Source organism: Rousettus aegyptiacus, unplaced genomic scaffold, assembly GCF_014176215.1.
Source record: "Rousettus aegyptiacus isolate mRouAeg1 unplaced genomic scaffold, mRouAeg1.p scaffold_m13_p_16, whole genome shotgun sequence".
In the NCBI taxonomy this organism is placed as follows: domain Eukaryota; kingdom Metazoa; phylum Chordata; class Mammalia; order Chiroptera; family Pteropodidae; genus Rousettus; species Rousettus aegyptiacus.
In genome coordinates this window covers 38,414,963-38,440,157 of record NW_023416291.1, presented here as the reverse complement: position 1 = coordinate 38,440,157, position 25,195 = coordinate 38,414,963, and the positions used below count along the sequence as shown (strand labels likewise).

Sequence of the window (25,195 nt, the reverse complement as noted above, 5' to 3'; positions counted from 1 at the left end):
GTCTAAGAAAACTCTACCCCTATAAGTACAGTAAAGTGAAGGCACTTCCAATGCTTGAAACCTGTTACGCATTGAATTGTCTCACCCTAAAATTCCCATGTTGAAGTTTTAACCCCTAGTACCTGATAATGTGATCTTATTTAGAAACAGGGTTATTCCTGATAAAAATAGTTAAGATGAGGTCACTGGGGTCGGCCCTAATCCATTATGACCAGCATCTTTATAAATAGGAAAAATTTGGACAGACTCACACACAAGAACAGATTCTCACTCACAGACTCCCGAAGGAACCAACCCTGAGGACACACTGAGCTGAGACTTCTAGCCTCCAGAACCATGAGACAAATTTCTGTTGTTTAAGAGATCCAGTTTGGGGTACAGCTGACCCTTGAATGACAGAGGGTTAGGGGCACTGACCCTCCACACAATAAAAAAACCACGTATAACTTCTGACTCCCCAAAAACTTAACTACTAATAGCCTACTGTTGACCAGAAGCCTTTCCAATAACATAAACAATGAACACATATTTGGCATATTTGTATTATATGTAGTATTCTTACAATAAATTAAGCTAGAGAAAAGAAAATGGTGAGAAATTCATAAGGAAGAGAAAACATATTTACGGTATTATTGAAAAAATCTGCATATAAGTCCACCTGCATAGTTCAAATCCATGTCGTTCAATGGTTAGCTGTAGTTTGTCACACGGCCCTAGCAAACTAATACAGAACCCACACAGGGCCGCCTCTTGGCTTTGGACACCCTCCAGAGGTCACTTAGAAAACATTCTGAGAGATGTTCCAAATGAATGAAACCCACATAGGACTACTGCCATGCCCAGGCCTCCTTGGCCAGACATGGCCTGCACCCCAGACATAAAGAAGATTTAGAAAAGTTTTCAGGAAGCATATTGGACAACTGGGCATCATGCACAACAGTAGTAGCTGGGCCCAGTGATCTCTCCCAAGGTGTCCCTAGCAGGCCTAGGCTAGTCCCCCTCTCCAGAGAGGGGCTTAGAAAATTCTGTAACATACCGCGGTCCCCCTCCATGGACCTTCCCTGTCCAGCCAAGGCCAGTCCAAGCCTCCAAAAGGGGACTTGAAAACCTTTTGGGAGGCTCTCTCTGTGACCATGACCCATAGCAGACTGAGGCTTGGCCCAGGAACCCTCCGAAAGCCTGCTATGCTGACCAGGAATTGCAAATGTCTGTGCGCGCTGAATCACATGACCAGGGCCGACACAGAACCTGGTAACAAGGGTCAACACCTCCACCAATGGAGACTTAGAAACATTTGGGGGGCTCCGCCAACAACCAGGCCCTTGGGAGGACAACAGCCACGTCCAGGGCACCCGCACAGTATGTCCCAAACTTGCCCAGGACAGTGCCTCTCTCCAGAGAAGGGGACTTAGAAACATTTTTCAGGAGGCACATGTGACAACTGTGACCTATTGCAACACTGTGGCCAGATGTGGGTGCCTTCCCATCATCACTGACCAGACAAGATAGTCCTCTAGTTCTCCACCACAGGCTTAGAATGTGCCTCCTATTCCCCGTGCAGGACAGAGGACTCAGGGCTCCTTTCTCCAGAGGGAGACATAGCAAAATTTCCAGAAGAAATAAGCAGAGAGTTGACCCCACAAAGACCACCTCCGGGCTGAGTGCATTTCTTGGGCCTCTATTTCTGTCTGGCTGGTCCCTATACCTCCTGAAAGATACTTTAACATTTTTTGACAAGGTGCACTCATCAAACGGGCATCACATGTGACTACAGCCAGGCACAGGCGCCCTCTTCCGGTATCCCTCACCAGCCCATACTTGTGACCTTTTTTTCAGAGGAACTTGGAAACATTTTCAAGTGATGAATATGACTACTGGGACCACATGAGACCACAGCCAAGAAGACATAGTTGCTCTCTCCAGCCTCCAGGGCCAGTCAGGGCTGGTCACAGCCTGTGTAGAGGGACATTGAAATGGTTTTGGGGGTGCTTCTAACTACTGCTCTGATCTGGGCTGTGGATAGACTCCCACAGCAAAGGGCCTCTCTTTCTGGCTGGCTTATTACTAAAGAGAGATACTTAAAACTTTCAGGAGGTATATCTCATGAAGAGAACTCACATGTAACTTCAGCAACCCTGGTGTAGGGAGCTGACCCCAGGTCCTCCCTCCCCTCAGGAAATGTTTTCAAAAGGTGTAGGTAATGACTGGGTCCCACTGAGGACAGTTGCCTGCCAGAAGCAACCTCCTCAGGCTCCCTTGCAGCCCCCTAAGGATTCAGCCTTCCTTGGAAGGCTTAGAAAACTTTCTGGAAGCCCCACACAGGAATGAAGCCTCCAGTGGACCTTACTGGAACCTCCCTGACCAACCAGGGCCAGTGCCCCACCCCTACCCCAAGCAGAACTGGAAATGCTTTTAGCAGATTTTTGAGGACTAGTGCCCTGCCATGGGCTGTGACAAAATCCAAGGCACCAACCTCTTGACCCGGTTTGGCCCATAATGGTCCCTGTTATCAGAGGGAGGCTTACAAAGGTTTGACCAGAGTGTCCAAGAATAGGCCCCAGGGTAACTGAAGCTGGGTGCGAGGTGTCTTCCCTCCGCCTCCCTGTCCTTGTTCAGAAGAAACATTTTTTAGGAGGCACACCCAGACCAGTGCCCTGTGCTGGACTGTGGCAGGATGACTGGTGCTCCTGGGCCTCCTTGGCTGCGGTCCCAGATCCAAGAGGGGAGCCTACAAAAATTCTCAGGAGGCACTCCCAACAGGGCACCAGGCGAAAACGCGGCTGAGCCCAGGGCGCCCTAACCCTGGACGGCCCAAATTGGTCCCCGTGGACGGAGGGGACCGCTGTGTGACGGTCAGCCCGTCCGTGCCATTCCCAGATGTTGCACCTCCACCATACTGCAGGGACAATCTCAGGAGAGTGTATTTGGAGGTGGCATGTGTTGCAGCACAGACAACATCGCTGCCGCCTCCTGGAACTAGGCCTTGGGCTGAGCAGGGGGATCTCATCCTGTGCCCAAGGCTGCCGAGCTCCTGAGAACGATATAAAAGCGGCCGCCAGGTGGCAGCAACAACCAGCGCAACCTGGACCGGCCTGGACCGACCTGGACCCCAGACGCCACCTCTTCTGGGTCTCACTAGAACGGCATATCTTGGCCACAGCAGTCAGAGGTGCACTGGTGGACCCGGGGCACCATCCACGCAACTGCCTGGATGGCCAGGCTGATCTTCGCCTACTGAGGAGGGCTTAGACACTATTCAGGAGGCGCCCCCAATGACCCCGACCCACGTGAGACTGGGTGGGGCTCCAGGGCTGTCCTATTGGAAATCTCCCCTCCCGAGAGAGCTGAAAAATATTTTCAGAAAGTACATCTGGTGACTTGGCCCTACATGAAATTGGCTGGGTCCAGGTCACCCTCTATAGTGGTCCCTAAGGGGCCTGGCCACTGCCTCGCTCTGCAGGGTGAGTTGGAAACATTTTTCAGAGGAGTAAGTGATACAAAGGGCCAACATGTGACCTGGCTAAGCTGAGAATACTCTTCCTGGGTCTCCCTGCAGGACTAGGGCCTGTTACCGCCTCCAAAGGCAAGGAGACTGATAAAAATGGGAGGGGGGAGCACGTCCTGCAACTGCAGTCCCGGCCTCCAGCGAAGGTCACAGAAACTTTTCAAGAAGGCACTCCTAATAACCAGGGCCCAGGAGTGACAGTGCCTGAGCCCACTGTACCCTCCATGGGTCTACCTCTCCCTCCCAGGCTGGTGCCTCTCCTTTAGATGAGGACATTGATACGTTTTCTGGGGGCACTACGAGGTGGGTCCAAGACCAGGACCCATGCAGAACTATAGCCTGGCCCTGGAACCCACCAAGTCTCTCTGGCTAGCCTGTGCCAGCCTCATCATCAAAGGATAAAGAGGTTCGCAGGGATGTATCCAGCCATCAGGCCTCATGCAGGACAAGGGGAGAATCCAAGGCAACCCTAGTTAGCCCACTGCCCACCTTTGGAAGAGGACATAGATATGTATTCAGGAGGCATATGTGCAATTGGGCCCAAGATACCATCCCTGGGGCCCACAACCCACCCCAGCCCAGTGCAATCCCTACCACCAGAGGAATACTTCTAAGCAATTTGGTTGGGCACTTCCTACCACAGATACAGCAGACAGCCCTGCGGCACGTGCCCAGGGCTACCGTGGCTGGCTCTGCTGCCTCCCCCTTCTGAAAGGAAACTTTAAAGTTTTGGGGAGGTGCATCCAACAACTGGACCCCATGAGGGATGGCAACTAGATGGGGTGCCCTCCTTGAGTCCCTCTGGTCCATCTCTTTAGGGGGAGAATTAGAAAATTTTTCAAGAGGTATGTTTAGCACCCAGGTCCCACATGTAACCTCATCCAGGCCCAAGGTGCACTCCCCAGAGATTCCTGGCCATCCTAGGCTCATGTCTGCCCCATCCCAACACACACACACACACACACACACACACACGGGGTATTTGATATTTTCGAGAGGCACTTCTGGGCCCATGCAGCTCAATGCTGGTCTCCACGTGGCCCGCTGGTGGGACTTGCCCCCAAAATGACATCACCCTGTCTCTTCACTCGCTCGGCTCTTTCCTTCCCATTCCTGATTAAGCCCCACCCCTGGACCACAACTAAACCACGCCCCTCCATGGCTTCAAGGTGCCTTCAAGTGACCTGCACACAGAAGTCACTCTCTTGATTCTAAACCCCAGTTCATTGGGCCTGCCCTTGGGTAGCTACTCAACACAGCTATGCTACAGTCTGAGTAGACAAAGGCAGGAAGCAGGAGTGGGAGATAGAGTGGAGGATGAGGCTGGTCACAAACCATGTAGTCTGGTGTGAGGATTCAGGCAGCTAAGCCACCTCTCTACAAGCCCTAGAGTCAAAAGGCAGCTAGAGTTTGGAGACTTTACTCACCCTCAAAAACAATTTTTTTAAAAAACACACTAGGTCACACTTTAACCTGGGGCTTGGCAGTGGCATTTTAATGGCTTTCATTGGTGGAATCAGCAGCAAGAGAAGGGGCTGAGTTTGCTCCACCCCTGGAAGAAGGGGTTAAGGCTGGAAGGAGGGCTTCCTGCCCCCAGCAAGTCTAGCCGTCCTTTTCCCACTGGACTGAGGCCAGGAAGGTGCGGATTTCCATGGGCTGCAGGGTGACACTGGCAGGGTCCAGTTGGAAGGGAGAGGACTTGGGTGTGTGGCCTGGAGAGGTGCAAGGGAGGAGTGAGGGGTGCAGTCTTCACCCACCTCACTCCCCCACCACTAGGCTCCCTCCCCTGAGCCTGGACACAGCCATATACTCTCAAATATGTCCCTAGGAATTTACAGACTAGCCACCGCCCTCATACCTTCAAGCCCCACCTCAAGGACTATCAAGCCAACCCCAGGGATGATGGAATACCCCACTTGACCCCTGAACTAGACACTGACAGAGCCTCAAATCTTGTTCTTGGGACTGCACTCCAATCTCAAACACCCAAGACCCACTGCTAGTTTGCCCAACCAACTTAAGACCCTTAAACCCCTAACCTGATCTGAACACTGCCCCAGACCCTTGAGCTGGACCTGGTCCCTGGCCCACATTCTCACACCTCCCACACGTCCCCTAGCCTCAGGCCCCAGGGGCAGACCCTCATCCGTGTTCACTGTCCACTGGAGCCTGGAGGCACTGGCCCGTAGCTGGTTGGCAGCAAGCGTGGTTTCCTTAAGGTCAGTGATGGTGAAGGCAGAAAACAGGTTCTGCGGGCAGTGGATGGATGGGGTTGAGTGGGGACAGAATGGGGTTTCCCCTTTCCCCTCTCTTGCCTCTCTCCTATCTCCCTCCCACCTCTGCCCTCCTCACCCTCAAGTCCAAGGTCACCGGAGAGCTCAAGTTGCCGACCATATCCTCCTGTACAGCGAACTGATGCTCTAAGCGCAGCAGCAGCGTTTCCCGGCCCCAGCGGGCGAGGGTAAGCAGGTGCACGTTGGGCGGCAGCTCCCTGCGCAGCCCGGAGAACTACGGAAAGGGGCGGGGATGGGCGGAGCCAAACCGGAAGGGCCGGGCAGAAGTCAGGAGGCGGGGCTCGTGCTGGGGGCGGATTTTAGCCCTGGTAGGCGGGGCTAAACTGATAGGGATAATGGGGTGGTGCCAGGTTGGGGACGGGTCCGAATCCCGAAAGGGGCCAAACTGATCCAGCCTGAGACCCAACTGAAGGCAGGGATAAAGCTACCGCACGGAGATGCCAGGACTGGCCAAGGGGCAGGGTAGGACCAAGCCTAAGGTAGAGCGGGGCGAGGTTAGGTGAGGAGGGGCGGGCCCTGAGGCTGTAGACCCAGTGCAGGTGGGATGAGACTGGGCCCCAACTGGGAGCTAGCTAGCTTATGGCTGCCCCAGGACCAGTTGGGAGCAGGCGAGGTGGATCCTAGCTAAGCCTAGGGAGACCCGTCCCCCCGCCGCAGGCTTCATCCGGGTCCTCTCCAGCCAGCCCCACTGCCCCTCACCTGCCTGCGCGGCTTGACCCCCGGGTGGTAGGGAGTGCCGCTACCCTGGGCCAGCACCACCTGCGGGGCCAGGAGCTCCTTCTCCGCCTGCAACCGGTGCCTGACAGCGGCGGTCCGGGCCTTATCCAGCAGCACGAGGTGGCGCCCCCGCACCCACAACCCCGACCCCGACCCATTCTCCAGCAGTGGCTCCCCAACTCCGCGCCTATCGTCTTTCAGCAGCCTTCGGTGCACCTGCAAGGAGAGTAACCAGGAGAGGGTGAAGGCCAATTTCAGGGCCGTAAATCAGGTGAGGGCTTGTGGAAATTTCAAGAAAAATTGAAGAGTAGGGGAAACAGCTGAAGATAAAATTCTGTTAAGGGGGACCCTGGCAGACCTGCGGATCCAACCTTGCAAGAAAGAGGTAAGGACCTATTAGGGGTGTGCATAGGGCAAGTCAGGACCTGGAAGGGGCACCTGGGTAAGGACTGGATAAAAGCATGGAGGGAATGTCTCATATAGGAATGGAGGTCTCGGCTTAATGAAACCCCAAACGGAGGAGTGCACCTAGCAGAGAACAGGGCAGAAATTGGTGGGAGAACCCTAGCTTAGAGGGGGCACAGGCCACTCACCATGAGCTCTACGGAGCCATCTTTCAGGCTGCTGCCGCCCTGGGAACGGTCTGTCAGCACCGTCAGCTGCGCTTTCCCGTCCTGGCGGGTGAGAGGTGAGAGCGACTGACGGGGCGCACTGCCAGCCCACCTCAGCCCCTTAACATGCCCCACAGAGGATGGTGGACTGCCAAGGACAGCTGGGAGATGCTAAGAATGAGGGGTGACCACTCTGTGGAGAAATGTCCGGAAGATCAGGGGAGCAGGATGGGGGAGAGGGTACCGTAATGTAAATGCGACTGTTGACTGGATAGTAGTTTCCTGCCACTGGCTCAGTCATGTTCAGCACCCATGTGGGTCGATAATTCCGTCTTGGGAGGTAAGGATAGAGTCTGGTCAGACCCAGCTCCCCTTTCCAGGCTCACCTACCACTTGCTCCCCCTCCAACCTCTCTTTCCCATACTCATAAAATCAGCAGAGACCTCCATTACCCATGGGCCCCAACACACTACAGACCCGACCACTCCTCGGTGGCCCCAGTCATCCCTACCTTCTCTCCAGGATCTCCCGGCCATTGCTGTCAGTGAAGAAGAGTCCTTTTGTCTCCAGCTCAGTGTCAAAACGGCTAATGACCTCCTTTCCCCAGCCATCACTATACCCAATAGAATTACAAGGTTGTGAGGCTTGCCTACATCTGCTCTGCCCCAGCCCCCACCACCCAGTCCCAGCCTGTGCCACTCACCCCACAGGTATTGGTCCCACTGTCCACTCCAGCTCCAGGTGCCGCTGTCCTGGATACAGACGAACCACTTGGGAACACCAGGCTGAGAAGTTCTGGTGTACCTCCTGCACCAAGGCCTTCTGCAGGCACGTGGGAATGGAGGGCAAGTGTGAGCCCATACTTCAGCAGAGGTGGACCCTACCAATGTCCACACCCACCGTGAACTTCACAAAGGCCTATGTCAGGGTCAACCCCACTAATAAGAATACCACTCACCTCCCCCACCTACCTAGGCATGATGCCCACACTTCCCACTTCAGTCACTGCCACATGATTCTTGAGTGTGGCATATATGCTTGCTGCCTACCACTACCTCATCTCCCCTCCATAAAACAGGATCCTAGCTGGGCATGTGGCTACCTGAAATAAAGCTTATATTGTCCAGTCTTCCCTGAGGCTATCAGTAGCTGTGTGACTATGGTCTGCCCAGTGGAAAGTGATCAAAGAGTTATGAACAATGTTCCTTGCCCCTTTCCCTCTCCCACCAGTTCAAATGCAAATGTGATGGCTGGAGCTTGAGCAGCTATCTTGGGTCATGAGGTAGAAGCTGAATGTTGAAGAAGACAGAGCTATGAGATAGAAGGAGCCTGGATGACTGTGGGACCACCCCACCTACCCTGGATGGCTCAGCCAGACTTTCTGTTCAATGGAAAGAAACATCTTTCTTGTTTAAGACATAGTTAATTTGGGTAACTGTTACAACAGGCAAAATTATACCCTAACCCAGGTATGAGGATGTTCACTGCAAGGGGAGTCATGTCAAAGGTGAGTCTTCCCATTACTTGCCCTATTCCCACCCTAAGAAGAAATGTCAACATGAGGCTCCAGGAAACCCTACAAGTGTGAGACTGTTCCCAACCAAATGCACATTCAAATACCCAACCTAAGTGTGAACTACCTAAGCCCTATCCAAGTGTGAACTCTCCAGTATCCACCCCAGATATAATCCCATCCCAGCATAGATTCTTGGTGAACTCTTCAAGTAGCTCCACCTGGCTCTCCTCATTCATGGGCCAATTAGGAACACCCCAACCCCAGTTTAGAAAGCTACGTATAATCCTGACATCCACAGAAAATGCGAATGCCTTTGTATGCCACAGTATAACTGATGAATATCAGCCCTATGAAAGGATCCTCAAGTCTTCCCCTCAGGTCTTAGCCCTCTGATCCGATGGAGATGTAAATCTTCCCCAACCCCCACCCCACACACATTGCACCATCCTCCCAGGCTCCACACACCCCTCAATGCCCACTCATTATTGCTGGCCCCGGACCTTCACCAGGTGGATTTGAGCCCAGCGGCTCACGAGCAGTGGTTCCTGTCGGTTGGGTCTGAAGATGTAGGCACCTGAGACCTGGTCACTTAGGTAGTTGCCTGTACTGGCGTTGTACCTGGGGCCAGGGCAGGTAAACATCAGGTAAGGGACCCCAACTCTGCTCACGCCCCCTCCCTGACCTGGTAGTTTTTCCTCACCAGTAGAAGGCTTGGCGAACAGGCAGCAGGAGTTTCTGGTCCATGTTCTCCAACTCCACCAAGAGCCCTGTGTCAGGATCAAATCTAGCCCGGATGTACTGGGCAGAAAAGGGTGGTCAGATGTTAATGACTATCCTTTCAGCCAAGGGTAGCTTCATCCTTCCTGGGGCTCAGGATAAAACCCTAAAGTCACCCTTTCCTCTTCTCTCTCTCTTTCTCTCACTCCTCACACATGACCCTACTAGCAAATCCTAACAGCTCCACCTTCTATCTTATCCTCAATCTGACCACTACTCACAACCTCCAAGGCCTTCTGGGACTAGTGCTAGCCAGCCTCTTCCTGGTCCCTCCTGCCTGCCATGCTTTCCCCCAGTCTGTTCCCCCCATAGCCACCAGATGGCGCCTGTGATACTCTAAATCCATTTTAGCTAGTCAGCACAGCCCACCAGGACTGCTTGTGCAACTGACAGAGAGGAACCACACCACCAAACTTCTAGGGGCTAATGGAAATTTATAAATTTTAATTTCCTTTGAAACTTTTGTGTCTGCTGCTCCCTGCCTGCCTGGATTCCTCTTCCCCCAGATGTCTTCCAAATGGCCACATGGCTCCCTCACTCAAATCTCCCACACACCTTCACTTAGTTTGCAAACCCCTATAACCATCAACTTTGACATATCCATCAAGTGTCACCCATGATCACACGAGGCCCTCACAACAGTCCCGGGAAAGGGCACTCACTGAGACTCAAAAGAAGGTGCTCACTCACTCAATGGCACATAACGGGAGACTGGTGATGCTAGATCAGGAACCCAGCTCACTGTGACACCTCAAATTTATCACTGGGGCAGGGAAGGGGATCTGAATCTGGTCTTACCTCATTTTGGATGGTCAAGATGCGGGACGAGGACTTCTGGGATCTGGGCTTGGAGGTGTGAGCCTGTGGGCTCTGGCCAGGCACCTGGGTTACTGAGTAGATGCTGAAGCCGAGGGCAGGCACTGAGGCTGAGAAAAGCAGCTCCTGTCTGTCTGAGCTGGGCATTGTAACCACCTCGGATAAAGGAAAAGGGAAACCGAGTCAAGAGGCTGTACCAACACATGTAAAGAACACATACAGGGAGGGGTCACACTCCAGGAGCGGAAGGAGTCCCACGATGGGAAGAAGAAATTTAGATGTTAGATGAGGGAATGGGAATGACAGAAATCCTGAGTTAAAGACTGCAGAGAAGATCCACAAGTTGGGGCAGGGGGAACCCACTGAGAGGGTGGAGAGACTGCGGGAAAGGGGAAAAGCGAGGGAATAATTGGGGGGAAAGATCCTTGAGGCAGAGGAGTGAGGTAAAGAGTCTTAGGGAAGAACGAGGTTCGTGGGAAGAGACCGTCCAGGATAAGAGGAATATTTATATATAGGAAAAAATTCCATGGGGAGATATTAAAAAGAGGGAGATATTCATGGGGGAGGGATATTCCCAAGGGAGTGTGATATTAAGGGGGGGAGGGAATTCAGAGGAGGAAGATAAAGTACTGGGCAAGACTTATTCACGGAGGGGGCAGGTACCTATGAAGGCGGGGTACCCACAGAGGGAGAAATGCCCATGGGGGTAAGTGTCCAAGGGGGGAGGCAGTCATATGAGGGGGATGTCCATAGGAGGAATATTCGTCAAATGAGCTCACATCGCTGGGTATAACTGTGCCATTGGGATCTTTCACGAGGAATATGTGTTTGCTGACCGGAAGCCGCACCATCCATTCCACTTTCCGCCCCAAGGGGTTATAAATAGTCACCTGGAACTGAGGTGGGAGAGTCAGAATGGGTATGTCACAGCAGGCCTCTCCAAACCCACCCCCATGCACAGCAAGACCCTGGATGATCCAAGCCCCCATGTGATGTACAGGTCCTGGTCCAGCCCCGCCTTTACTGGGCCCCAAGTGATCTGGCCCAGAGCTTCACCCCCCCCCCCCCCGCAAACAATTTGGCCACCCGCCCCGCCCCATGGTTTTGCCGGCTCTCGGGCTCTCCTCCCAGCCTCCGGGCACGCCCCGCCCCGTCCCCACAAGCCCGGGGCGAGTCTCACGATCTCCGCGGTCTGGCTAAGTGGACAGACGCTGATGTTGAGCCAGCGGCAGAACGCAAATTCCTCCTTGGAGCCGCTGAGCCGTGCCAGCGCGTTACTCAGGAGAACCTGGGGAGGAGCGTAATGGCACAGGTCCGCTCTGGGGGCCCACTCTTAGTCTCCTCGCCCCACCTCAGGCCCCGCCCCACGAGCCCTTCTAGACTCCACCCTACCGCCTTCGACCACGCCCTTTCCTATCTCCGCCCTTCTGCTCCAGGCAGGTCGCCGGCGCACCTCACAGGGTCCCCAGCCTGCGGCAAGCTGGCGAGCATAGTCGTCTGCCACGTGCTGCCGGGAGGTACCACTGACTGCATCATGGTGCTGGAGCACAGCCATCGCCTCATCTGCAGGCAGAGAGTGGTGAGCCGAGTGGGGTCTCTGTAGGACTCTGGTCCCCAACCCCAAGGAGATATGAAGGTCACATGAGGGAGCAGGCAGGGCTTTCAGAAGGTACTCAAGGTGGTGGCTGTGGTCTGGTGTCCAGCTTGAACCCCGCCCCCATCCCCTCACCAACCGGACACCTACTGAGGGGTGCGCTGTCTCCAGAGCCATAAGGTCCCACGTTGGCCGCCGGACCTGCCAGCGCCTCCAGCTGGTTGCACACCTGGGGGGAGGGGGTTGGGAGTTGATTGAGGCACCGGGCCTGTCGGGAATCCTGGGCCGCCTGCTTAATTAAGCCCAGCGCCTACCCACCTGCAGGAAGTTATAGCTGAGACGCTCGTAGCGTTTGAGGCCCGGCCGGCTGGAAAAGAAGCCTGTCCAGAACTGGTGGGGGCCATCGGCGTAGGGGAAGAAGTCATCCTGTTTCGCCGACCTGCAGTGGCAGAGTCACTGAGGGCAGGGGCATGACCCACAGGGCATACCAATCCCCCAGATTTCCCAGGCCCCCCAAATACCAGGTGAGGTTGGCCTTGTTCAGCTCCCAGAGGTAACAGGCCGGAGTGGAGTAGAGAACATTGACGTGGCTCCCATTGGCCTGCTGCTGGGGGAAGGTGTGTGTGTGTGAGCCCTCGGGAGTCTGTACCTTCCCAGGGGGCCCACAGGTGTGTAACACATACTCATACACGTACACACATTCATTCATCTGATGAGTTCATATTCTCTTAATATACATTTTGAGTGCAAACTAATAACCAAGTGTGAAAATGTATTTTGGCTGAAGTTAATATTACCAGTCTGGAAAGAACTTCGGGGATACAAGAATAAATTGGAAATTTTACTAAATTTTTTAAATAATTTCAATTTTATTATTAAAAACTTTCATGGAAAAACTAATGGATTCCCAACTGATTAGGGCGTTGATGGGGGTGTGTTGATGAGAGAGTATCATTCCTGCCCTATCAGTAGGACATATAGGGCAGGAATAATCATATCAGCACTGTCAGGCTATTGTCGAGTGACATGATTGTTATAATGAATGGAGGCTCACTTTCAATTGAGGGAGGTGGAGGAATAAGAAAGTGACCTCTTCCGTAAGGAAAAGGTTATTTGTCCTGTTTATGTTGTGTCCCCAGCACCTGGTATACAGTAGGTGCTCATTTAACACTTTAGTGAATGTAGGGAAGACCATGGGACAACATGCTTTATATGTGTGTACATACGTCTACACACACAGTCACATACGGTTATGTACACAGACCCACACACATAGTGTATTCAGTCAGCAGTCATTTGATTCTACAATATGCTCAGGATCAAAGACGCAATCTAGAACCAAAGGCCACCCTGTTCTCATGCAATTTCACAGCCAAGACAGGAGAGAGATTGAACAGATTAGTCAGTTGATTACAGTCAGCCTGGATGTGGCATGACAGGTATTTGTGAATACTGGTTTGAGCACAGAGGAAAGAGCAAGAGCTCCTCCTGGGGTTTGACAAAGGCTTCCTGAAGGAGGACACTTTGAAGCCTGTGAACATTTTCAGCCCCAAATAAAAATAATAAACAACAACTATGATTCTTATTTACCTGGCACTGTTCTAACTGATCTGTGTAAATGAACTCATTAAACTTTCAGCCCTATCATCCGCTAGGGCCCCATCATGCCCACTTTCTAGATAAAAAAAATAAGGCACTAAATGCTTAATATTCCTCAAGGTCACAGAGCCAGTAAGTGGCAGAGCCAAGATTTGAACTGAGAGATTCCCATTTATTTCCAGTAGAACGGAGTGGGCAAAGGAGCCACCAGTGGAGGAGAAACAAGAGTGTGGAATCCTGGCAGCCCAGGAAGATGATATTTGCAGGAGAAAGTGATCAAGGTGTTCAAGTCTTCTCAGAGCCATGGGGAGCACTCAGAAATGTCTCCCTGGTGATTTTCTGAGAGCTGTTTTGATGAAAGAGCAGTGCAGGGAGCAAATGGAAGGTGAGGACATAGAGACTGTGCTGGTAGACAATTCTGAGGATAGAAGTGATGGGAAAAGATGTCTTAGATGGGAGAGGGTAGACAAGGTTCTGTGCTGATGGGAGAGGGACTGCCTGCCCACACAGCCACAGGCCACAACAAGAGCCACACCAACACATCTGTGGTAAGCAGAATAATGCCACCCAAAAATTCACTGCCACCCAAAAATTTCCATGTCCGAAAACCCAGAGCCTGTGACATGGCAAACAAGAATTAAAGTTGCAGATGGAATTAAAGTAGCTAGTCAGATGACCTTAAAATAAGACATTATTCTGGATTACCTGGATGTAATCACAAGGGTCTATCAAAGTAGAAGAGGGAAGTGGAAGAAGTGAAAGAAAGAGATGTGATGGAAACAAGGTCAGGCTTTGAAGATGAAGGAAGAGGGCCATGAGCCAAGGAATGTGGCAGCCTCTAGAAGATGGACAAGGCAAGTAAATTTTCTCTTAGAGCTCCCAGAAGGAACGCAGCCCTGCCAACATCTTGATTTTAACCCAGTAAGACTTCATGTTAGACTTCTGACCTGTGGAACTATAATATAATCTATTTCTGCTGTTTTAAGCCACTAAGTTTGTGGCAAGAGAATACTAAGATAGCGCCCATAGCTACTCATCTGACCCAAGGCCCAGGGACAGAAGCACATCTGTATACATGGGGTGGGCACACTCACCTGAGCATTGACCAGATGGATGAGCTTATCAAGGTTCTTAAACCACATGTTGGCATTCTCATACTGGAAGTCTGAGCCCATGGTCATTATGGTGTGGTTGGTGCGGTAGTACCCACTCTGCAGGCAGAATGGAGTATCCTCAGAACACGGTGTCCTGGCCACCCCTGTGTACAGCTATGTCTTGGTTATATGTGGTCAAGAGTGGGTACACAGTGGTGTGGAGGGAGGGGTGCGGATGGGAGTGTGTCACCTGGGAACATAGGGACAAGAATAAAAGTAGCCAACCCCCCCCCAAAAAAAAAAACCCAATAATTTTTAATTTAAAAAAAAAAAGAATAACAATAGCCACAAGTTATTATTCTCTTGGGCCTCCCACACAGATGAGGGTACTAAGGCACTGTGCCATACTGTTTCATGATCGTAGTGGGCGTGTGTAGTGGCAAAGGGGTCCACCTGCTTCTAATCAGGAATGCACAAATCCTAAAGAGAGTGAAATATTACCTTCCTCTGAAGGTGTGAAGAGGTGTTAGGGAATGCCTGGGATGTGGGAAGGGCCCTGTGCATTATGTACAGCAGTCTCCCAGGGTTCTGGACCCTGGGATTACCTGGACTGTGGCTAATTTCAGGAAGTAATCAACCAGTTCCTTGGCGTTGTACTCGGGGCTGCGGGGGTCTTCCACGATAGGTTTGTCAACGCACATCACATCCCAGCACAGATTCATCGGCGGGTTGTACATGTTGGGGAGCACACCTGCAGGCCACACCAGGCTCAGGGGGTGGGCCAGCACCCTAGACATGGTCTGGGGTCAAAGCCTGCCATGCTTCACCCGGGTCAGACTTCAGAATTTTCAGAGGCCCAGTGCAAAGTGCAAATGCTGAGCCCTTGGTCATAAGTTAGTAAGAATTTCAAGATAACAGGAGAGTGTAAAACCAACCCTGGAGCCCTCTGAGCTTGGGGCCCTGTGTGACTGCACAAGTCACATGCTCTTGGGGCTGGCCCTGCCCCCAACCACCACCCACCCCCTTACTGGTAAAGAGGTCGGCAGCGGGGGGCTTCAGGCTGGCACTTGCTCGCCACACCTGCTCCATCCTTAGCTGCTTTTTCCGAACCCACTTATCTTGATAATCCAGGCGCCCGAAGAAGAAGCCATCAAAGCCCATCTGGGGGTGACGTGGAATGAGGAGAGGGATCAGAGGGCAGGATGTATAAATGCCCAGTACCCTCACCACCACATGCCAGCCCCCTCAGCATGGGAGGGGTAGGTTGGAGAATAGAGAAAAAGTAGTAAACCAAGAAGGCATGCAAAGCATTTGAACCACAGGAGAGCTGGGAGGGGATGAGTCCAACGCTAGAACCCACTTCCACCTTCCCCACCTCAGAAAGGAGGCCCGACTCAAGATCTTCCCCCTTGTGTGGGCTGAGGATGGAAGGGGTTATGGCACAGGACAGGAAGCCATTTGGAAAGCACAGCCATCCTCCACCTGCTACCCTCTTGGGGAGGAGCCAGAATCCTAGCAAACAGGGCGGGGTTAGGAGGGAGAGTAGAAGGAGCGAACTGGAGAGGGGTAGCCTGGGCTGAGGCAAAGCAGGGCCAGAGCAGAAAAGGAGTGAGATTCACAGTTCACTCCAGGGGCAGGGTCTCAAGTGGCCAGAGGAACAGGGGACCCGGCCTGGTCAGTGATCTTGCAGAGAAAGGTGGGGCTTGAGTCGCCGAGGGACGAATCAAAGCGAGTGAAGAGGGTCCATGAGACCTCTGTAAAGCACCTGCGCGAACAGGGAGGCCTGCTCCCGAGAATGCCCGAAGGGGTCAATGTGCCAGGCCACACGGGGGCGCCCGTTGTTGCCAAACGTATCTTCCAGGAAGCGCAGTCCGAGTGTCATCTGGTCTATGATTGCTCCATAGTGGGTGGCTGCCTCATCGTTCATAACCCAGCCTCCGTTGGCAAACTCCAGGCGCCCTGTGCGCAAAGTCGGGGTAGATTGTCAGGGCCGGGAGTGGAGCCGGGATTGGCAATGTAGGGGATAAGGCCTGTCTGCATGCTCAGGCCTGCAAAGAGAAAAGAGGTCTCTCCCAAGCCAAGAAAGCCAGATATGGGACACAGGGCCCCAGTATGGCAGGCTTCCTAGAGGATCCTCTGAAGGTGGGGTCTTGCAGGATGCATAGGAGTTCTCCAAATAAAGGGAAACTCCAGGCAGATAGAGTCACATGCATGTACACACTACACATAGCATGATAAAATCTCAGAAGCCAGGATGGCAGAAACAGAAACTAAGCTGGGTTTCCTCCTTTCACTTCCTCTAGCCAGCTCACCCTGGCGCACCAGGTTCCGCACAACTTCCTGTGTTGCATTTGTCTGTTGGTGCCACCAACGGGAGAAGAAGGCCATCTCCACATAGATGAAGCGGCGAGTGGGCTCTGCCAGCAGGGAAGAGATGACGGAGTCTAGGATGTACTGCACACCTGCATGCTGGACATCATTGTCAACTGTGGGCACAGGGGTCAGGCAGTCAAGGACCAGCTAGCCAAGGGGGACATTCCCAGACACAGGAGCCCAGGCTGGGTATTACCCCCACCTTAATATCCAGGACGCAGAAAGGATCTGAAGGGCTCAGAGGAATCATAGGAGTCCCAGGGGTCAGTCCCCACCCTCTACTCACTGCCATAAAAGTACTGGTCCACCGTCTTGAGCCAGCCCACGTCATCATGTGTGTGTGCCACCAGGTGCACGTTGATCATGTCCGGCTGCACCGTGGGGCATGTCTGCAAGGGACCCCAAATGCACACTCACACACCCTGTCACTCCAAGGTTAAGAGGCAGGCTGGGGTGGGATGTGGTGGGGCAGGGGAGCCCAAGATAAGTCTTGATCTAGAGGTGAGTGACTCAGAGAGATGGGGCCATGCCCTCCTAGGGAAGATACACATAGTTGTGCTCACAGATACAACTCCCTAGTGGCACAACTCCCCAGGGCAGCTCTCATTCACACGCTGGGAAAATGATAATAGTAGTAGCTGTTTACTAAGCATTTGTAAATACCAAGCAGCCAGCCACTTTGTGGGGTAGAAACAATATTATCTCCAGTTTTCAGATGAAAGCACTGAGATCAGAGGGGTGTTGTGACTGGCCGAAGTTCACATAGTTAAGAAGTGGAGGAACCAGACTGGACCTCCAAGCAAGCTGACTCCGGAGTCCAAGCTTTCAACCAGCGCTTTCCCCCTCCTCCACACACACACACACAAACAAACACGCGCGCGCGCCCAATCACACAGTTTAAGTGCATGCAAAGTCCAGGCAAGCCGACCCACAGAAGCAGGGAGGCAGGTACAAGCAGCCTGGTTCTCAGACGCGGACAGCCAGACCTTTCACTGACACAAAACACGCATTCAGACCACTCTGTCATATTAGCAACCATTAACTAGGCACTCACAGAACAGACCCTGTCTCCGGACCCTACTCCGGGCTTCCCTTCAGCTCGTGGACGTTTCCGCTCGCGGGCCCCGCTCACCTCGTAACCCGCGGCCTGAGCGCCGGGCGCGACCAGCAGCAAGAAAAGGAAGAAGAGAGGCGGGAGCAGTGGCAGCAGTGCGCTGGAGATTGTCCAGGGCCCCGCCGCGCCCTGGCCGCGGCCAGCGCGGACCCCCGAAGGCGGCGTGTCGGCATCCATGGCTCCGCCGCCGCCACAGCTGCCTCCACCACCGCCTCCAGCGGATTCCCGGCCCTGCTAAGGCGGGGCAAACGCCCCGCCCCTAGAACTAGGTCTGGCCAATGGGTGCTGGTGGGGGCGGGGCTAGGACGCAGCTTGGCGTGTCCGGGGCCTGAGGCTATAGCTCTGACTACCCCTGAGGGTGGGTGCTGGCTGTGTTTCACCCTGGGGTGCTGGCTGGGTCAGAGGATCCTTTAGCGTCTCGCTGCCTCCATGTGGACTTAGAGTGCCTCTTTGTCCCTGTGGGTGCAGAGGCCTCAGTTTTCCCTACTGGTGCCCGGTTTGCCTAAAAGGTGAAATGTGAGCATGGGATCCCAGGGTGTCCCATTAATTTTCAGGGCTAGGATCCTGGAAATTAGCTTGTACCTAGCTTAGCTAGGAGCAGGGCTGATGGGAATCCTGTTCTATCCAATGGGGATTGAAATGTTGGGTAAAGGAACTGCCCTTGGAGTACCGAGAATAGGAGTGTCCAGCTCAGTTAGGAGGGTTACTAGTATTTGTACATGCAGACCTAGGGAAAAGCAGCGAGACTGAAAATCTACCTGCATAAGCAGCGGGCAGGGAATGACCTAAGAAAAAGGCTAGCCACTCTTGTCTGATAATTAATGGAATTTACATACAAGGTATGTCTTAGGTGGCCTCAAGATGAAATGGATCCCTGTGCCCCTTGGCAGGTACCAAAGAATTATACAGGGTATAAAGAAGGGGGGACAGTCACAGTTACTATCGCATGAATGCTACCAAGTATGGAAATTGCTTCACACGCTTGGCCAGGTCAGGGCAACAACCTGTTCCAAGAACCAGCCTGTAGTAGGAGGCAGGGGAGGGTGCCGATTTATGTCAGAATTCACATCAAGTATGATGGGACAGTCTCCACACCCTACACCTCTTCTCCACACCCTACACCTCTTGACAAGCTCTTACAATCTCACATGCACAACTCTTCCCTGAGGTGCCCTGAGTGGTAAGTGAAGGGCTCAGTAGCAGGGAGGTAGCTCGCTTAGTTTTAAGTTGACCTCACTGGAGACACAGTCCGCAGCAATAGTGCAGACACATGCAAGAAAAGAGACAGAAGAAGCAGTCCAAGTATTAGTAACAACTTTTCCCACCATGCTTCCCCCCAGGACCTAGGTTAGTAGGTCACCTAGGCTTGGAGCCAGATTATTTAAGGCATTTATCGAGTTTTCATATGTGTTAACAAAGAAGAAACATTAGTAGATTCATCCAGTATAAGAACACAACTTTCTGTGTAAATAGTGGCACAGGTTCCCCACCCTTCCACCATCCCTATAACTGGATTCCCCAGGAACAGCAGAAGCCTAAGGTCAGAAAGACAAATATTTAGTAGGGACTTGAATTGGGAGATCTTCTATAAGAATTACACCTGTCTATTCTTTAGTGGTTAATGTGGCCACAGTGTTTGGAAACCTACCCAGGCTGTGTAAACCATATATGTTGGCTGGGGGGAAGTGGTGTTCTCTGGCATAAGGAGGTGAATAGGGGGAGGATTATGCCAAACCAGGACCCCTACCTTCTCCCCTCTTTCAATGGTGCTTGTACCAGTCCAGAATACCATGTTTCCATGGGGCCTGACTGTGTTAGAATGACAGAGTTCTACCTGAAATTGGGCTCTTCCTCCTCACCCAGGGGCATGAAGTAGCTAACCCATCACAGGGGAACAGTCCACTGCAGATTCCAGTAAATAGTTCTTGCTCCAGGGACAATACGGCCTAGTGCCCTCAGCGTCTCGGCCTGTTGGTCTATGGCAAGTATCAGGACTATTGCTGTATCCTTTTGCTTCCCACACCTTTACCATATTGAGTGCCTCAGTGTAAGTTCCCGGCCTGGTATATAGAGCAATAGGCCCCACAAGTTGGTCATTTAAATTTACTAACAAATGAAAAAGCTCTTTTGTCCACCTGGCCAAAGCAAGTTTTCCAGTTAATAATTTTATTTGTTGTGTTAGGACACCATTTTTCCATCTTTGCAGGTTGCTCAGACTAATGCAGGGTTGGAAACAGGAGTATTTGGAGGGTCATTCAACAGGGCCAATAGTTGCTGCATTTCTAGAGACAGAGGGCTATGTGACAGAGCACTCCTCTACTGTAAGTGGACATGCCATTTAGTCAGCGTAGGAGTCCAAGACTTTGCAGAGGCAGGTCGGTGAAACATGCCTAGTTCACTCCTTGATGGGAAGCAAATCTTTTGTTAAGAGGCTCCACCTGCAGGAATACTGCGTAAACTGCCAATCAGTGCTGTTCTATCAGGGTGTATCTGATTTCTGCACCACCACCCCCCCTCCTCACCTCCCCAACCCACCATCCACAGTTACGACCCAAATACAAAGGGCACTCTATCCTTTTGCTGTTTTTGCCATAATACTCAGCTCATATCATCCAGAGTTACTGAAACATCTGATTCAAATGGCAATCCCACCTGGGAGATTCCAAGCGCTTTAATCTGTTTGACCAGGATTTTTGCTTTCTCAAAGGCAGTTTGTTATTCAACTCCTCAGTTCCATATATATCACTTCTTAACTAGATGGTATAATGGGTGAAGGCATTGTGCTAAATGGGATATAAATGTTTGCCAGTACCCCAAAATTCACACTTTAAAAGCCTGTATCGCTTTCATATTTTTTGGTATGGGGGAGGTTTATTCCTTGTCTATGACAGCCTCAGGGACAATGCAGGTCTTATGTGACCATTCAACTCCCAAGAACTTTAATTTACTTCAGTGCCCAGACCCTGAATTTTCTGCAGATTCATTGCCCATCCTCTCTGTTGCAAGTGATCCAGTGAAGCCTGCAAGGTTTTCTGCTGGAGTCAAATCTTCACAGGTTAACATTATGTTGTCCATATAATGAGCCCGTTTCACAGAGGTTAGGCAGGAAAACAGTGACAGGTCCCAAGCCATCATCCCAAGTTATATGGTTGGGCCAGGTAAATAGCCTTGAGGGGGCACTTGAAAAGTGTATATATATACACTTGAGATATATATATATATCTCAAGTGGGAAACACATTTTCTAACTGTTTCTTTGCCATTGTAAGGGCATCAGCCTTGTGCCAAGGGAAAGCTTCAACTTCTCCAGAAAACATAGACACAAAAACAGGAACATATTAATAACCCAAACAGTCAGCCCAGGATTTCCCCTTTCCCAAAGCCCTTTTCTTCAGTCTCCTGGCTGGCTTGAATGAAATCCAGCTTAAAAGCATTATGGTGCACAAAGGAATGCAAAAAACAAAAAAAGGACTTGCAAGGGAGCCTGGGAGAACCAAGCAGCCATCTTGGATTTCCCATAATCCTGACTGTTTGTTTAATCAATGTACAACCACTGTTTGCTCATCTAATTTCCCTGATTGAGAAGCAGACCATTGCCATATGACAAGGACAAGGGGATGGCAAAAGTCTAGCCCAAAGGGTCATTTTTGCAGAAGCAGAATAAACTTCATCCATATGTGCCATAATCTTTATTGTTTTGTTTTTTGTTTTGCTGCTGCCTTTTCATGAAAGTCAGCTAGGGCATTTCAGATGTAGAATGCTTTTACGTTTGAGAAGATGCCATTTTCTTAAGTAATCGAAGACTTGATTAACACAACATAAAACACAGAAAACTATTTTGATAAAACATAAAATCTTTGCTTTCTAGGCAGAAAACTTGTTACAATATCTTATCAGAAGCAAACTCACAATTTAAGAAAAGTTTGCTTATTTAACAGGGAGAAAGAGAACCAAACTCAAATTTTTCATTGGCTTACTTTTGATATTTAAATTCACTTAATTAAAGCTCTACTAATCTTAGCTTGACTACACTTTAAAAACTTTTTTCCAAAGATTTTAACAAACCTTCTATAGTTTTTGCTAGTTTCAACTAAAACCTTTTATTCTACTTAAATCTGTTAGTTCTTAACAATAATGTTTAAGTTACCCACAAAAACTTTGAGACTTTAGACAAAATCAGCTAATATTATGTTGTTATTTTTGCTGATAAATTTTTAAGCCTAGGTAAAATAAAGGTATCATATTTAATTCTGATAACTCTAAAAACATGTTTTAATTAAACCAACAAACTTAAACTAGTTTTAATGTCAAATATTTTTCCAGATCATGTGATCTTGAAAAGCATTTGAGTTAGTTTCTATATTTCCAAGAATTTTAGAATACCCGATCCTTAATTTATAAAGCCCTTAATTCTTTTAAGCCAATTAAACATAGCTCTTTTACAAGTTAGCAATACCATCTGCAGGTAGAAAATACCACACAAATACAACACATACGTAGATACACATGAACGTGCAGATGCAAACAGAGACCTCGTGGCTTCCAAAAAAAGAGGTGGGATCTGTTCAAAGGACCTTTCCTTCCCCCTACCTTTATTAGTCAGTTTAAGAAACAAATGCTAAGAGAGTTATAGACATTCTAATACCTTTTTCTAGTTTTGTTTCTTCCTCTAATTTTCTAACCCTAGCTTCTGCCTCTAGCTGGGCATTTGTGACCAGCCATACCACCCATAAGAGGTACCAGCCTGCAGATGTGGCCATAAATGTTCCTGCCTTGCCACAGTGTTGTTCCTTAAACAAATGCATGACATCAGCCAGGGTTTTCCAGGCGTCCCTTTACTCATGCAATAATCTGCATGTATCTAACATACAGGCCACCACTCCCCACATAGAGGTTAACAGCCAGCCCAGGATTTCCCCTTTCCCGAAGCCCATTTCTTCAGTCTTCTGGCTGGCTTGCCAATTGTTAGTACACGCAGACTCAGGGGAAAACCCCAAGACTCAAATAAATCCAGAAGAGGTGAGCAGGGAAAGCCCTAAGAAAAAGATGGGCCACTCTTGTCTGATAATGGAGCTTGTATACAAGGTGTGTCTTGGGTGGCCACAAGATGAAATGGATCCCTGACCCTCTTAGCAAGTACCAAAGAATTACACAGGGTAAAGCAGGGGCTACAAGTATGGAAATTACATGCTTGGCCAGGTCAGGACAACCTGTTCCAGGAACCAGCATGTAGCAGGAGGCAGGGGAGGGGTGCTGATTTATGTCAGAATGAACATCAAGTATGATCAGACTCTGAGGGGGTTTGCAATAAGCAATCTCCCCCTTCTATCCTGGGTCTAGCTCTCAGGCCCTGCACCAGTTACATCATGAAACGGTCTCTCCTCCACAGTGGGGAGGGCTAAGTTTTTCATACCTTTCTCAGTCCCTGTCAGTCCATCTAGTCCACTAATTATCCCATTTCTTTGAAAAGAAAATCAAAGCCCCGATTCATCAGGTCAGCAGGGCCATCTGCTTAGTTGCCAGAAAACGGGAGTCACTGTCCCATCACCAGCAGCTGACTTAAAGCATGAGGCTTGCGAATAAGCAAGTGAACCACCAGAATGCTCCAGACTGGGGCCCCACCCCAGGCCTGAGTAAGTGAAGGAACTGGAGCCCTTGCCCCACTGGGAAAGCACCCACAATGTAAAGAAAGTCTCAGAGACTAGCCAGAATGCAAAACTTTATTATTAACTGGTTTCAACAGGAAAGTGAGTGGGTACACCTAGAAACATGGACAACATCTCCCCCAGCAACAACGGGGGTGGAGAAGGCAGGCAGGAGGGGTAGGACTAAGTAACTCTCCTAGCTGACCCAGAAGTGGGATCGCAGGGAAAAGGCCAGGTTCCTTCCACTGCGCTGTGAACCCTGTGACTATTTCACTCAGGGAAGCCCAGGACAACAGCTGAGGGCAGAAGGCTGAGCAGCCAAGGACCAGGCCTGAGGGGAGGTCAATAGAGGGGTCCAGGATGTGACCCCTTTATGCTGACATCACCAGGGGGGAGTCATGGGCTGAGGGTTCTGCAGATAAGACATCACCACAGCAGAGATGGACAGCCTAAGACAGGAGAGAGATGTCAGTCAGGATGAGTAGGCTTGGGTCCCCCCTCCCCTTACTCAAGAGTTGCTCCTTCTCTAGGCTCAGCCTCACATGAAGCTACTCATCATTTGCTTAGTGTCCTCAGAGCTCCGGGAATTGGCAAAGCTGATGAAGGAGCAGTAAACAGCAACCCAAGCGCACCACTTCAGCTGGGGAAAAGTAGGTGATAGATGGGTTAGGTCACTGAAAGACAGGAGGCATTCCCTGGCACCCAACCCACTGGTTTCAACTGGTCCATCTTGGATCTTGCCTCCCCCGCCCAGGAGTCCTTTAGTCCCATTCCCTCATAACCTACCCCATTTACACAGTTTCCGGTCCTACTTCCAAGCCTATGCCTTTGATCCTACCATGTCCGCTCAGGCCTTAAAAGACTAGTCTTTGACATATCACGCTAAGAACCCCACCCCTTCTCCACCAGTCCCCTCCAAATTGTTTTAGAGTCTGGCCCCACCCTCAGACCGACCTCCCACGTACCGAACTGACCCGAATCCCCAGCTTCACCCACGGCTCTGACTTTCCCCTTCCAGCGTCACCTTAGCCCCGCCCTCTCAATCCCCGCCCCGCTCCGTTCCTAATCCGCCCGCGGCCTCGGAGTCCGACGGAGCCACGCAGATGGCAACTCAGCCCAGCCCACCTTGAGCATCAGGCCGCACATGCTGAAGATCATGCCAAGCAGATTCATGTAGTCTGGCGTCGGGTCGTCCAAGGCCGGATTACACTCGCTCGGCGGGGGTTTGTACCTGCGGGTGGCTCGAGGATCAGGATAAGTGACGTCCCGCCTCCAGGATGAACAAGAGCTTCACTGAACCCCGACCCACAACCCGAGCCCCGTTCCCATTGACGCTAGGGTCCTCACCTTAGTACTTTGTTCGGCCTCCGTGGGTCCGACATATTGTTTGTGGACATAACGAGTCAGAGGTCGAGCCTCTTCCGCTGCTGTAGTGGCAGCTTCCGGCACGGAAGTGGAGGATGGTTTTTACAGTAACACCCGCAGCCCTCGCGCTTGTGTTCCTAGCGGCGGAGGCCAGGATTCCCTCAGGCGATAGAGAA

At 51.2% G+C, this 25,195-nt stretch overlaps 2 protein-coding genes across 6 annotated transcripts; both read right to left on the bottom strand.

Moving 5' to 3' along the window:
- Positions 1-4,977: 4,977 nt before the first annotated feature.
- On the bottom strand, positions 4,978-18,233 carry MAN2B1 (mannosidase alpha class 2B member 1). 4 transcript variants are annotated; one of them, XM_036233860.1, is made up of 24 exons: positions 17,951-18,233; positions 17,183-17,285; positions 16,836-17,009; positions 16,289-16,482; positions 15,552-15,684; positions 15,129-15,274; positions 14,524-14,640; positions 12,352-12,437; positions 12,149-12,269; positions 11,981-12,059; positions 11,690-11,799; positions 11,417-11,524; positions 11,016-11,132; positions 10,219-10,392; positions 9,344-9,441; positions 9,144-9,261; positions 7,831-7,949; positions 7,639-7,740; positions 7,372-7,459; positions 7,110-7,190; positions 6,499-6,732; positions 5,858-6,013; positions 5,646-5,754; positions 4,978-5,217 (listed from the first exon to the last, which is right to left on the bottom strand). In XM_036233860.1, the coding sequence occupies exons 1-24, from the start codon at positions 18,185-18,187 to the stop codon at positions 5,108-5,110; spliced, it is 3,114 nt and encodes a 1,037-aa protein (XP_036089753.1). In that variant the 5' UTR covers positions 18,188-18,233; the 3' UTR covers positions 4,978-5,107. The 4 variants fall into 4 exon arrangements, with proteins under 4 accessions (XP_036089753.1, XP_036089755.1, XP_016017647.2 ...); XM_036233862.1 differs by having other exon boundaries at positions 12,352-12,434; positions 17,951-18,232; XM_016162161.2 differs by having other exon boundaries at positions 18,029-18,232.
- Positions 18,234-23,711: 5,478 nt separating this feature from the next.
- WDR83OS (WD repeat domain 83 opposite strand) lies at positions 23,712-25,158 on the bottom strand. 2 transcript variants are annotated; one of them, XM_016162085.2, is made up of 4 exons: positions 25,002-25,158; positions 24,780-24,924; positions 24,197-24,294; positions 23,712-24,103 (listed from the first exon to the last, which is right to left on the bottom strand). In XM_016162085.2, exons 1-4 carry the CDS (start codon positions 25,049-25,051, stop codon positions 24,037-24,039), a joined length of 360 nt encoding a protein of 119 aa, XP_016017571.1. In that variant the 5' UTR covers positions 25,052-25,158; the 3' UTR covers positions 23,712-24,036. The 2 variants fall into 2 exon arrangements, with proteins under 2 accessions (XP_016017571.1, XP_016017572.1); XM_016162086.2 differs by having other exon boundaries at positions 24,780-24,885; positions 25,002-25,137.
- Positions 25,159-25,195: the final 37 nt, after the last annotated feature.